Below are 15,355 nucleotides of genomic sequence, written 5' to 3'. Positions count from 1 at the left end.
CTGGAACACAGCTGGAACACAGCTGGAACATAGCTGGACTACAGCTGTACCACATCTGGACTACAGCTGGACACATCTGGCACACAGCTGGAACACAGCTGGCACACAGCTGGAACACAGCTGGCACACAGCTGGAATACAGCTGGAACATAGCTGGACACAGCTGGAACACATCTGGACTACAGCTGGACACATCTGGAACACAGCTGGAACACAGCTGGAACACAGCTGGATATAGCTGAACACAGCTGGCACACAACTGGAACACAGCTGGACACATCTAGCACACAGCTGGACACAGTTGGCACATAGCCCAAATGCACAGCTGGACACATCTGGTGCACAGTTCAAATGCACATCTGGTGTACAGTCCAAGGGCACATCCCACTGTGCAATGTACAGTCCAGTGTATGTCCAGTGTACATCAGTATGCCTCCTGTATTGTCCAGTGTATGTCCAGTGTACACCAGTGTGTGTCTCGTGTATAGTGTACAATTCAATGTACACCCAGCGTACACCTAGTGTGCAGTCCAGTGGCTGTCCAGTGTAGTGTATATTAAGTGTATAGTCCAGTGTACATTCATTGTACAATCTATACACTGCAGTGTATGTCCAATGTCTTTGTGCCTGTCTTCTCCTTTTTCACAAAATTCTATGATTGGTTCTTATAGTCATTCTTAAAAGAAATGGCAATGAACAAGTAGTAAGTTCAAAGAAGGAAGAATAAAAGGAACAAAATTTAAGTGAACTGAAAATTGTATTGCTTGACACTGAATTCAGGTCAGGGATGTGCAAGGGCAAGTTACTGAACTTCTCTGTATATCAGTTTCTCATTTTCTTCAGCTGTTTTGTAAAATTGTTAGCCACACCTCTTCAGACTTACAGTTTTTAGTAATACTTTCTTGATCTCTCAGAAATGTGAGTCAAGAAGAGCCAAAGGAAACATGACAGTCCAATGTAATGCGGTATTCTTCATTTCTCTGTTGTTTTCTGATTGGTTGGTGAGATCTGAGTTGTTCTTAATTTGCTAAATCATTTTTTCCACTGTACTAACTAGCTATCATGTCAATCTTTCCATTTCAATTGCTGCTTTAAGGTCTAAAGCTGTGGAAAAGGAAGGACTAGTAAACCCATTTATGAACATGATTCCTGACCGCCTTTGGTCCTTCCTCTTCATGGCTTTTTGCGCCAGAGCCCATTTCCCCATTTTAGGGATAAGTCTGGAACACAGCAACTGCTGGCAGCCCAGGATCATGTCTCCATCCCAGGATTCTGGGAAATTTTAATATTGCTTACTGAGCACCAAAAAGAAGTGCTAAACTGGTTGGGCAGTAGGCTAAGGTCAAGTCCACCCACACCTATTTGGAAGGCTCTAGAAGAGAGGCATCTGCATGTGCTATCCAGGGATGCAGGGGGAACAGACTAGCCCTTCTGGTTGGTTGGCCCCAAACTCATGGGACTTCTACGGTTGCATGGTTTCCCCTTCAGAACTCCTGGGCTGACAATATCTCTCCCTCCTGTGCCTCATGGACAAACCCCGTGTCATTCCTTTATATCCCTGCACTCCAACTGTTTCAGAACATCACACCTAAAAACCTCTTCAGGGACTCAATTTGCTTGTGGCCAAGGGCAGGCATTTTGCAGGCTCACTGGCTGTCAGCAGAAGGAGTCTCCTGGGACTGGAGGCTATGAGAAGTAGCTCTTTCATATCAATCTGCTCTTCACTGAAAGGTTGTACAGAAAGCCCAGTGGCTCAGCCATTCCTCGAAGATCCCTGGGAAAAGCTTCCCACTGTGCACAACTCCCAAGGAACCTTTGACATGAATGGGAAAAATCTTACATCCCTCTTCACACTCATACAACCACCAGGACCCTCTCTTTGGACATATAGCATATGCTTCCCAGAATCGACCTTTCCCTTAATTGGTAAAAATTCCAACCTGGTGAGCAAATTGTCCTCTAGATCAACATTCTCTAGGTGGCTGTGAACAGCAAAGAATAACCCTTAAATTATGAAGACTATTCTGATTTGAGTCAAAGACCAGATCCTGGTTAGATTTTGGGTCCCAGCAGTTACCAGTGCCATTTCTTACTCACTTAGCTCAATCCAAGAGCATTACATTCAGAACTCCTGTCAACACAAGTGTGACATCAGGGATGGGGTGCAATACTCTCTGCTTTAAATAATGTGTGTTTTTATATTTATTTTGACAAATCAATAAAAATCACTACATAGAAAAGGCTTGGGGCAAAGCTCCATGTATCTTAACAACTGTGTTATTGAGTCAGCCCTTCTATACCAACTGGCCAAGGTGTAGAGAAGCGCCCCCCTAGTGGCCTGAGGGTTAGAGGCAGTGAGAGGCTCCACCAAAGAGCAAACACACAGACCTAACCCCCCGTTTGCTCTCCGGCTTATGGACAGGTTTGGAGTTTGGTCTTCAGCCACTTCAGTGATGGTGGAGGGAATGCTTGTCGGGTAGTCTATCTCTGGAAAACATAATGTAGTCTCACTACAAAAGCCGTTTGCTACCATGTTGCTTATAATAGGTGGGCATTAGGAGCAACTTCAAAGCTCCCAAATAAAGGTCTAATTACATAAATTATGTTATATCAATATATTGAGATTCTATGTCATGTCTACAAAGCAGAATACTACTCAACAGTATAGAAAGATAGTCATAGTGTATTGCTGAATGATAAAAGAAGGCCATAAAACAGTCTGTAAAGTGTGCATGTGTATACATACACACAGAAACATATTTTTTTCTATATGACAAGGAAAAAAATTGAAGAATATGCCATGCCAGGAGAGCTTAAAGCTATGAAAATGGTATGGTTCTATATTTCTTAATTGAAGTATCAGTCAGTTCAGTCACTCAGTCGTGTCCAACTCTTTGCGACTCCATGGACTGCAGCACGCCAGGCCTCCCTGTCCATCACCAACTCCCAGAGTTTGCTTAAACTCACGTCCATTGTGTCAGTGATGCTATCCAACCATTTCATCCTCTGTCATGTCCTTCTCTTCCTGCCTTCAATCTTTCCCAGCATCAGAGTCTTATCCAGAGAGTCAGTTCTCTGCATCAGGCGGCCAAAATATTGGAGTTTCAGCTTCAGCATCAGTCCTTGCAATGAACATTCAGGACTGATTTCCTTTAGGATTGACTGGTTGGACCTCCTTGCAGTCCAAGAGACTCTCAAGAGTCTTCTCCAGCACCAAAGTTCAAAAGCATCAGTTCTTCATGGCTCAGCTTTCTTTTTATAGTCCAACTCTCACATCCATACACAACTACTGGAAAAAACATAGCTTTGACTAGATGGACCTTTGTAGGCAATGTAATGTCTCTGCTTTTTAATATGCTGTCTAGGTTGGTCATAGTTTTTCTCCCAAGGAGCAAATATCTTTGAATTTCATGGCTGCAGTCACCATCTGCAGTGATTTTGGAGCCTCCCAAAATAAAGTCTCTCACTGTTTCCATTGTTTCCCTATCTATTTGCCAAGAAGTGATGGGGCCGGATGCCAAGAAGTTAGTTTTCTGAAGGTTGAGTTTTAACCCAACTTTTTTACTCTCCTCTTTCACTTTCATCAAGAGGCTCTTTAGTTCTTCTTCATTTTCTGCCATAAGGGGGTGTCATCTGCGTGTCTGAGGTTATTGATATTTTTTCTGGCAGTCTTTATTCCAGCTTGTGTTTCATCCAGCCTGGCATTTTGCATGATATACTCTGCATATAAGTTAAATAAGCAGGGTACAATATACAGCCTTGAGATACTCCCTTCCCAATTTGGACCAGCCTGTTGTTCCATGTCCAGTTCTAACTGTTGCTTCTTGACCTGCAATCAGATTTCTCAAGAGGCAGGTCAGGTGGTCTGGTATTCCCATCTCTTGAAGAATTTTCCACAGTTTGTTATGATCCACACAGTCAAAGGATTTGGCGTAGTCAATAAAGCAAAAGTAGATATTTTTCTGGAATTCTCTTGCTTTTTCAGTGATCCAATGTATGTTGGCAATTTGATCTCTGGTTCCTCTGCCTTTTCTAAATCCAGCTTGAACATCTGGAAGTTCATGGTTCACATACTTTTGAAGCCTGGCTTGGAGAATTTTGAACATTACTTTGCTAGCGTGTGAGATGAGTATAATTGTGTGGTAGTTTGAGCATTCTTTGGCATTGCCTTTGTTTGGGATTGGAATGAAAACTGACCTTTTACAGTCCTGCAGCCACTGCTGAGTTTTCCAAATTTGCCGGCATATTGAGTGTAGCACTTTCACTTCATTATCTTTCAGGATTTGAAATAGCTCCACTGGAATTCCACCACTTCTACTACCTTTGTTCATAGTGATGCATCCTAAGGCCCACTTAACTTTGCATTCCAGGTTGTCTGGCTCTAGGTGAGTGATCACACCATCATGGTTATCTGGGTCATAAAGATCTTTTTTGTATAGTTCTTCTATGTATTTTTTGTATAGTTCTCCTATGTATATGCCACCTCTTAATTTCTTCTGCTTCTGTTAGGTCCATGCCATTTCTGTCCTTTATTGTGCCCATCTTTGCATGAAATTTTCCCTTGATATCTCTAATTTTCTTGAAGAGATCTCTAGTCTTTCTCATTCTATTGTTTTCCTCTATTTCTTTGCACTGGTCACTAGAAAGGCTTTCTTATCTCTCCTTGCTATTCTTTGGAACTCTGCATTCAGATGGGTATATCTTTCCTTTACTCCTTTGCCTTTTGCTTCTCTTCTTAGCTATTTGTAAGGCCTCCTCAGACAACAATTTTGTCTTTTTGCATTTCTTTTTTGGGGGATGCTCTTTTAACTGAAGACATATTTCTTTTAATTGAAGTATAGGTGATTTACAATATTGTGTTAGTTTCAGGTGTACAGCATAGTGTTTTTGCAGATTATACTCCATTCTAGGTTATTATAAGAAAATGGCTATAAATCCCTGTGTTGTATATTATTGCCTATCTATTTTATACACGATAGTCTATTTTTTGAATCTTTATATGTACTTAAGTGTATTTCCTAAAAATCAGTATTAAATACTAGATAACTTTGCAACTCAATTTAAAAAAATTAAACAAGACCCCTATATATGTTGTCTTAACTTATGTGCAGAGTACATCATGAGAAACGCTGGGCTGGAAGAAGCACAAGCTGGAATAAAGATTGCTGGGAGAAATATCAATCACCTCAGATATGCAGATGACACCACTCTTATGGCTGAAAGTGAAGAAAAGCTAAAGAGGCTCTTGATGACAGTGAAAGAGGGGAGTGAAAAAGTTGGCTTAAAGCTCAACATTCAGATAACTAAGATCATGGCACCCGGTCCCATCACTTCATGGCAGACAGATGGGGACACAGTGGAAACAGTGGCTGACTTTATTTTTCTGGGCTCAAAAATCACTGCAGATGGTGATTGCAGCCATGAAATTAAAAGACACTTACTCCTTGGAAGGAAAGTTATGACCAACCTAGATAGCATATTCAAAAGCAGAGACATTACTTTGCCAACAAAGGTCCACTAGTCAAAGCTATGGTTTTTCCAGTGGTCATGTATGGATGTGAGAGTTGGACTGTGAAGAAAGCTGAGCACTGAAGAATTGATGCTTCTGAACTGTGGTGTTGGAGAAGACTCTTGAGAGTCCCTTGGACTGCAAGGAGATCCAACCAGTCCATTCTAAAGGAGATCAGCCCTGGAATTTCTTTGGAGAGAATGATGCTGAAGCTGAAGAAGTACTTGGCCAGTACTTTGGCCACTTCATGCAAAGAGTTGACTCATTGGAAAAGACTCTGATGCTGGGAGGGATTGGGGGCAAGAGGAGAAGGGGACGACAGAGGATGAGATGGCTGGATAGTATCACTGACTCAATGGACGTGAGTCTGAGTGAACTCCGGGGGTTGGTGATGGACAGGGAGGCCTGGCGTGCTGCGATTCATGGGGTCACAAAGAGTCAGACACAACTGAGCGACTGAACTGAACTGAACTGAACAAGAGACCCACCTCAAAAGAAGGCACACAAACAGACTGAAAGTGAAGGGCTGGAAAAAGATATTCCATGCAAATAGAGACCAAAAGAAAGCAGGAGTAGCAATACTCATATCAGATAAAATAGATTTTAAAAGAAAGGCTGTGAAAAGAGACAAAGATGGACACTACATAATGATCAAAGGATCAATCCAAGAAGAAGATATAACAATCATAAGTATATATGCACCCAACATAGGAGCACCACAACATGTAAGACAAATGCTAACAAGTATGAAAGGGGAAATTAACAATAACACAATAATAGTGAGAGACTTTAATGCCCCACTTACACCTATGGATAGATCAACTAAACAGAAAATTAACAAGGAAACACAAACTTTAAATTATACAATAGACCAGTTAGACCTAATTGATATCTATAGGACATTTCACCCCAAAACAATGAATTCCACCTTTTTCTCAAGCGCACATGGAACCTTCTCCAGGATAGATCACATCCGGGGCCATAAATCTAGCCTTGGTAAATTTAAAAAAAAATTGAAATCATTCCAAGCATCTTTTCTGGCCACAATGCAGTAAGATAAGATGTCAATTACAGGAGAAAAACTATTAAAAATCCCAACATATGGAGACTGAACAACATGCTGCTGAATAACCAACAAATCACAGCAGAAGTCAAAAAAGACATCAATATATTCATAGAAGTGAATGAAAATGAAAACACAACAGCCCAAAACCTATAGGACACTGTAAAAGCAGTACTAAGGGGAAGGTTCATAGCAATACAAGCTTACCTCAAGAAACAAGAAAAAAGTCAAACAAATAACCTAACTCTACACCTAAAGCAACTTGAAAATGAAGAAATTATGAGCCCCAGGGTCAGTAGAAGGAAAGAAATCTTAAAAATTAGGGCAGAAATTAATGTAAAAGAAACAAAAGAGACCATAGCAAAAATCAACAAAGCCAAAAGCTGGTTCTTTGAGAGGATAAATAAAATTGACAAACCATTATTAGCCAGACTCATCAAAAAACAAAGGGAGAAAAATCAAATCAATAAAATTAGAAATGAAAATGGAGAGATCACAATAGACAACACAGAAATGCAAAGGATCATAAGAGACTATTATCAGCAACTATTTGCAAGTAAAATGGACAACTTGGAAGAAATAGGCAAATTCTTAGAAAAGTACAACTATCCAAAACTGAACCAGGAAGAAATAGAAAATCTTAACAGACCCACCACAAGCATGGAAATTGAAACATAATCAGAGATCTTCCAACAATCAAAAGCCCAGGACCAGATGGCTTCACAGCTGAATTCAACCAAAAATTTAGAGAATTAACACCTATCCTACTCAAACTCTTCCAGAAAATTGCAGAGGAAGGTAAACTTCCAAACTCATTCTATGAGGCCACCATCTCACTAATACCAAAACCTGAAAAAGATGCCACAAGAAAAAGAAAACTGCAGGCCAATATCACTGATGAACATAGATGCAAAAATCCTTAACAAAATTCTAGCAAACAGAATCCAACAACATATTAAAAAGATCATACATCATGACCAAGTGGGCTTTATCCCAGGGATGCAAGGATTCTTCAATATCTGGAAATCAATCAATGTAATACACCACATTAACAAATTGAAATATAAAAAAAAACATATGATTATCTCAATAGGTGCAGAGAAAGCCTTTGACAAAATTCAACATCCATTTTGATAAAAACCCTCCAGAAAGCAGGAATAGAAGGAACATACCTCAACATAATAAAAGCTATATATGATAAACCCTCAGCAAACATTATTCTCAAAGGTGAAAAATTGAAAGCATTTCCCCTAAGTCAGGAACAAGACAAGGGTGCTCATTCTCATCACTACTATTCAACATAGTTTTGGAAGTTTTGGCCACAGCAATCAGAGCAGAAAAAGAAATAAAGGGAATCCAGATTGGAAAAGAAGTAAAACTCTTGCTGTTTGCAGATGACATGATCCTTTACATAGAAAACCCTAAAAACTCCACCAGAAAATTACTAGAGCTAATCAATGAATATAGTAAAAGTGGCAGAATATAAAATCAACACACAGAAATCTCTTGCATTCCTATACACTAACAATGAGAAAACAGAAAGAGAAATTAAGGAAACAATTCCATTCACCATTGCAATGAAAAGAATAAAATACTTAGGAATATATCTACCTAAAGAAACAATAGACCTATATATAGAAAACTATAAAACACTGGTGAAAGAAATCAAAGAGGACACAAATAGTTGGAGAAATATACCGTGTTCATGGATTAGAAGAATCAATATAGTGAAAGTGAGTATACTACCCAATGCAATGTACAATTCAATGCAATTCCTGTCAAGCTACCAACAGTATTTTTCAGAGAACTAGAACAAATAATTTCACAATCTGTATGGAAATACAAAAAACCTCGAATAGCCAAAGCAATCTTGAAAAAGAAGAATGGAACTGGAGGAATCAACCTGCCTGACTTCAGTCTACTACAAAGCCACAGTCATCAAGACAGTATGGTACTGGCACAAAGACAGAAATATAGATCAATGGAACAAAATAGAAAGCCCAGAGATAAATCCACACACCTATGGACACCTTATCTTTGACAAAGTAGGCAAAAATATACAATGGGGAAAAGAATCTCTTTAACAAGTGGTGCTGGGACAACTGGTCAACTACTTGTAAAAGAATGAAACTAATACTTTCTAACATCATACACAAAAATAAACTCAAAATGGATTAAAGATATAAACATAAGACCAGAAACTATTAAACTCCTAGAGGAAAACATAGGCAAAACACTCTCTGACATAAATCACAGCAGGATCCCCTATGACCCACCTCCCAGAATATTGGAAATAAAAGCAAAAAAAGATAAATGGGACCTAATAAAAATTAAAAGCTTCTGCACAACAAAAGAAACTATAAGCAAAGTGAAAAGACAGCCTTCAGAATGAGAGAAAATAATAGCAAACAAAGCAATGCACAAAGAATTAATCTCAAAAATATACAAGCAACTCCTGCAGCTGAATTTCAGAAAAATAAAAGACCCAATCAAAAAGTGGGCCAAAGAATTAAACAGACATTTATCCAAAGAAAACATACAGATGGCTAACAAACACATGAAAAGATGCTCAACATCACTCATTATCAAAGAAATGCAAATCAAAACCACAATGAGGTACCATTTCACACCAGTCAGAATGGCTGCTTCCAAAAGTCTATAAGCAATAAATGCTGGAGAGGGTGTGGAGAAAAGGGAACCCTCTTACACTGTTGGTGGGAATGAAAACTAGTACAGCCACTATGGAGAACAGTGTAGAGATTCCTTAAAAAACTGGAAATAGAATTGCCATACGACCCAGCAATCCCACTGCTGGGCATACACACCAAGGAAACCAGAATCAAGAGAGACATGTGTACCCCAATGTTCATCGCAACACTGTTTATAATAGCCAGGACATGGAAGCAACCTAGATGTCCATTGGCAGATGAATGGTTCAGAAAGCTGTGGTACATATACACAATGGAATATTACTCAGCCATTAAAAATAATACATTTGAATCAGTTCTAATGAGGTGGATGAAACTGGAGCCTATTATACAGTGAAGTAAGTCAGAAAGAAAAACACCAATACAGTATACTAATGCGTATATATGGAATTTAGAAAGATGGTAATGATAACCCTATATGCGAGACAGCAAAAGAGACACAGATGTATAGAAGAGTCTTTTGGACTCTGTGGGAGAGGGTGAGGGTGGGATGATATGGGAGAATGGCACTGAAACATGTAAAATATCATATGTGAAATGAATCACCAGTCCAGGTTTGATGCATGATACAGGATGCTCGGGGCTGGTGTACTGGGATGACCCAGAGGGATGGTATAGGGAGGGGAGGTAGGAGTGGGGTTCAGGATGGGGAACACATGTACACTCATGGTGGATTCAAGTCAATGTATGGCAAAACCAATACAATATTGTGAAGTAAAATAAATAATTAATTTAAAAAATTAAATGGTTGTATGTTCTTGATTCTATGGCATTTCCTTGTCCTCCAATATTTTAATATTTCTGAAATTGCAGTGTGTTTCAAGTCACTGTGTACATTTAACTTAGTGTTTCTTTTAACAATAGCATCGCAGGGTAGTCAATCACTATCAGTAACTGAGGAAATGTGGTGTTTAAAATGAAATAAACTAGCAAGAGTAAAGTGTCTTACTGCCTTGGGCTGTTTCAGAGCTGGTGGGCTTGATGACCCTGTTTGCATCCTCATGAAGGGCTCCAAACCAGTCCTTGAGTCGGGAAGCAAGGTTTCTCAACTCCTTGTCCGTGCAGGCTGGAGAAAAAGCAGATGAAAGAAACATTAAGTCTTTGGGTTCTCTCCCTTCAACAAGCAATGCTCCAAACAGAACTATCTCTCCAACCAGAATGTAACTCCTTACCCCACTGTGAAAATGCCCCAAAGATGTTGCCTTCACAGGTAAAGAGTGTGACAAAGTGATAGCCAAGACTCCCAGGCAGGCAGCACTATGCAAACCTGAACGTGGACTGCCTCCACTCTCTGAAAGCAAGCTGGGGTGGTCTTAGCATCACGTACCAGCCTCCAAAAGCTGCTATGGGTCCTTTTGCTAACCTGATCAAACTTGCTATTGCAGTTTACCAGAGAAGATCACATTTTCCACTGAACTCATGCCAAGAGATAAATACTTAGGGATAGCTAATGCTCTTAGGGAAAGGCAGCCTTGGATATAAAAAGACCCTAGTATGAGCAACTTTCACTTTTGCATCAGCTCACATGTGGGTTTCTGAGTATGGCATATTTTGCCAGGCTTTGGACAGACTGATTTGAATTTCCCTTATGGACAGATGGATGCCTCATCCCTGAAAGAGTCCTTTTTTGCAGCCCATCTTTAACTAACCAGCTCATCTTTTAGGGTATGACAGAGAAAATTAAATGAACACTCCTTCGGAGAACAAGAAACTCCAGATGCTGGATGGGTAGGTGCAGGCTATCTGACAGTCTCAGTGAGAACTAAGACTGGAGGAGAGGAATCCCCAAAGGAGGGACAGTGGCACAGAGAAGGGAGCTCACTTTCCCTTGCTGCCTGATTTTACCCTAATTCTAGCTCCTGAGAATCCTGACAAAGGGTCCAGGCAGTGGGCCACTAGCAAGAGGCAGAACACCCAGCGCTGCATTTAGCAGTTCGCATTGGGAGGGACAGGAATTAGAGACCCAAGGAGATAAAGTCTCAATGAAGAAAAAGTGAAGCCCACCACTGTCATTTTTCCCAAATTCTAAAAGCCAGGCAAGTCACCATTATGACACAGAGCTGCGTTCTGAATGTCTCACAGTGCTGGCAAGATGCAGATGAAGGCTAGAATTTGTCAATGCAGAGGGACCCCAGCGAACACCCAGGCTCTCCACTGGAAGGCACACGAGCAGTGATAAATGGCCTGTGGGTCTCACTCAGACTCCTATCCAGCCTTCACTCAGCTGAGGCCATCAGCCCCCATCTGCCCTGCCAAGGGGTGAATCCTCTCCAGAAAACAACAATACTAGGCAGAGCCTCTCCTCCTGTTTACCTGACTGAATTTAGGAGAGCCCCTCTTTCCTGAGCTTGGGATTCAGTACTTGATGGAGAATACAGCCCAACTTCCTAAACCTCAGGCAGGAAAGGACTCTCCTGCCCTCCACTTGAGGTGAGGTGGTAAGCAGACCCAGGCAAAGTCTATGCAACCTGAGTGTGCTCATGTCTAGCTGCTGCCTTCCTTCCAGCCAGGAGCCACAGCTGAACTCTGTAAAGCATGGAATTTGTGACCATTGCTTACACCCAGGTCGCTAATGACCTCAAGACAACACCTGGCTTCCAACAACTAGAACATGATTGTATCTGAAAATACCAGTCAGGAAACGGCACTGAGGACTGTCTGGAGAGGCAGCAGAGTATTTGAGCTCTGGAATGTCGCTGCCTGGTGTGAATCCCAGCTTAACCACTGACTTGCTGGGTGACTCAAACCAGCCACTTAACCCCTCAGCACCTCTGTTTCATCATACCTATAAACTCAAGGCATCATTATGTGACTATAAAATAGACAAGGTATGTAGCATGCTGAGGAAAACACCTGGTATATAGTAATTACTCAGCATGTGCCAGCTATGATTTTTATTACCTCTACTATTATTTTTAAAGTTGATGATATATAGGTAAGTGTAGAGCAACTGTCACAACATTCAGAAAACCAGTAAGACAAATATACTAGCTAAGTTGCTTCAGTCATGTTCAACTCTGCAAAACTATGGACTATATACTGCCAGGCTCCTCTGTCTATGGGATTCCCCAGGCAAGAATACTGGAGTGGGGTGCCATGCTCTTCTCCAGGGGCTCTTCCTGACCCAGGGATTGAACCTGTGTGTTTATGCCTCCCGCACTGGCAGACAGGTTGTTTACCACTAGCACCACCTGGGAAGCCCCAGAGACAAATATAGCTAAACACAATTGGCCTTGGCCACACAACTGGCTTCGGCACACCTCTGTGCTAAACTGGTTTTGGCACACATAGATACCTCTGCTATCCAGTAGAGCTGCCGTGAGCCACATGTGACTATTTTCAAAGAAAAACACCAATACAGTATACTGACACATATATACGGAATTTAGAAAGATGGTAATGATGACCCTTTATGCAAGACAGCAAAAGAGACACAAATGTATAGAACGGACTTCTGGACTCTGAGGGAGAGGGTGGGATGATTTGGGAGAATGGCTTTCAAACATGTATACTATTATGTAAGAAACGAAGTGCCAGTCTATGTTCAATACAGGATACAGGATGCTTGGGGCTGGTGCATGGGGATGATCCAGAGAGATGATATGGGGTGGGAGGTGGGAGGGGGATTCAGGATTGGGAGCTTGTATACATCTGTGGTGGATTCATGTCAATGTATGGCAAAACCAATACAGTATTGTAAAGTAAAATAAAGTAAAAATAAAATTAAAAAAAATATAAATAAATTGATGAAAATGAAATAAAAGTTAAAATTTAGTTCTTCATTTGCACCCATCCCATTCCAAGTTGCTCAGTAGTCATATGTGGCTAGTGAATGACTCCATCTGGGACAACACAGATACACAGTATTTCCAGTGTGGCAGAACATTGTATAACAAGCACTGGATGAAGCTAGCCACCTTTGGGATTTCCAGCTTTCGCAGGTCCATTATGATATCCTGACATGTACGTCTGTGCCTCTAGCCCTTCCCTTCATTCCTCAGCAATGAGCTGAGGAAGATCACATGTTCACTCAAGCTGGGGACCAGCATCCCATGTTGAGCCGCGTGCACAGAAAGGAGGAGGAGCTTGTGATAACAGTGGTGTTGCTCGTCTCTGCCAAGTACCAGTACCAACCCTTGGGAGAAGCCTCCACTAACAACAGCCCCAATTCAGAGCCTCTGGAGAATAGAAGGCTCTTTTTTTCCTAACTTTTCGGACTTTGCATAGATCTAAACAGGAGAGGCTGTGGTCTGTTTTTCCAAGGAGAATGGGATGTAGGCTCTATAGTCAATCTCAAGTTTGCAAATGGAAAATTAATAGCATCTATTTCTTCCTGGTTGCCATGTACACTGTCTATTCTTAATGTTCTTTGAGCAGAGAAAATTGCCAAGTCAACTTGCAAAGGAAATGAATCCCCATCTCACGCTGCAGGATGAATTAGTCAGTCATGTATAACTAAACCCTGACAGATGTGCAGGTAACCTATATCTTGAGAAGACTGGATTTCCCACCAGCTTCTCAAAGTATGCAGGCTTTGGGTGGCTGATCAAGTCAGGGACTGGAGTCTTGAAGGAGCAAACCTGTCACTCAGGGAGAAGTCCTCAAGCAGGATGGCACTGGCCTGGGTAGAGAGAGATCAGAAGCTGAAATGGAGATAGGAGGCATTCAATTACTGGGCCCTATTCATGCTTAGTGTCCTCAACTGAACAGTCCTTATAAGGAGCAAGTCAGGCACAGTCTGCCTGGGGCCAGATATGTCCCAGAGGGAAAAAATAATCAAAGACGATGGCACACAGAGAGCTATTTGCTCAGATTCGGTATTCTAGCCACAATGCAGCCTATCTCCTATGGGAGAAAAGTGCTTGCCTTTTAAGGTGCCTCTTATAGCCCCTGAAAAAGGCAGGAGAAGAGGATTAATGTTCCAGAAATAGGGGCCCTGACGGGTGCCTCCCACACACTCGGTTCCTTCCTTGGAAAAAGACACTTCTGTGTGGAGAAAACCATAAAACCACATCCATCTCACACTGCCCAGAGGTGGGCCATCCCTTATGATTTCTAGAGGCCTGTCTGGTAATCTCTCCTGGTGAGAGAAGCAAGGTTCTCAGGCCACCAGCATCCGATCATCAGAGAGGAAGATGCTGCTGTCTTGGGAGAGGATCTGGCCAAGTCACGAAGGCCAGGACCGTGTCCCCATCCACTGCCATATTTCCTGAATGGTGGGCGCAGCCAGCACTCTGCTCTCCACACTCCATTCTCTTCCGTTCACCCCTAACCGTGGCTTCAGCTCACTTTTAATTGCTTTCATTCTCCTACTCATCTCTGTCCAACATCCTCTTCTGCAATCTTTCCATATCTGCCTTCTTATTTCTACAGGTTACTCTCTTTCTTCCATAATCTCAATCTGTCCAGCATGGCTAGTGTTGGCAGCATCTCTGAGATCAGCTGACCCCCAATCTCTGCCTCCTCCTAGAATAAGAGCACAGCTCTGCAGCACTCATATCCACAGGGCAGACACCCAGGACTGCCTGTCCTGACTCCCACCAAAGTCCCCTGCTTCTTGCTATCTCCACTGGCAGCCCAGCCACCACTGGGACCTCCCACCAAGTCAAGGCTCCCTGTCTTGCTCCCCACTTTTCCTTTGCCATCCAGCAGCCAAAGTGATCTTTCCAAAAGGGAGAATTGATTAATTCACTTTCCCACTTAGCTACTACAGAGGTTCTCAATTGCTCTGTACAAGCCCACCCAGACTTCTTAATGTGATCCCAGTGGCCTGTGCCTCCAACTCTTTTTGCTCCTCCTGGGCCTCGAGGCTCTGCGCTGTCTTTTGCACACACTCTTCCAATGGAGCATGTTTCTTCTCTTTGTCTTGCTAATGCTTATTGTCTGTCAGATCTCTGCTTTAAAGCACACCTGTAACTTCCAGCTCAGTGTCCATCTCCCCTTCTAAATCATAGCAACATAAAACACGCCCCAAGGCTGTCTTGCCCTAAGGTTCAGCTCTTGGAGCCCAGCACCTAATGCAGTCGGTTCCTGGCATAAAGAATACTCCCAATGCATACTTATTAACTGGGCATA

The 15,355-nt window shown here is 41.8% G+C and overlaps 1 protein-coding gene across 2 annotated transcripts in view; it reads right to left on the bottom strand.

Annotated features, from left to right (window-relative positions):
- SPOCK1 (SPARC (osteonectin), cwcv and kazal like domains proteoglycan 1) overlaps positions 1 to 15,355 on the bottom strand; it is a 588,532-nt gene that overhangs the window by 27,157 nt on the left and 546,020 nt on the right. For both annotated transcript variants that reach the window (XM_040240033.1, XM_040240034.1), the window contains one exon: positions 10,230 to 10,346. In XM_040240033.1, the coding sequence (XP_040095967.1) occupies positions 10,230 to 10,346 (117 nt within the window). The remainder of the gene's footprint in view (positions 1 to 10,229; positions 10,347 to 15,355) is intronic.

Source organism: Oryx dammah, unplaced genomic scaffold (genome assembly GCF_014754425.2).
Source record: "Oryx dammah isolate SB20612 unplaced genomic scaffold, SCBI_Odam_1.1 HiC_scaffold_5, whole genome shotgun sequence".
Taxonomy (NCBI): Eukaryota; Metazoa; Chordata; class Mammalia; order Artiodactyla; family Bovidae; genus Oryx; species Oryx dammah.
Note: the sequence above shows the minus strand (reverse complement) of the source record. Positions and strands in the feature narration are given on the sequence as shown.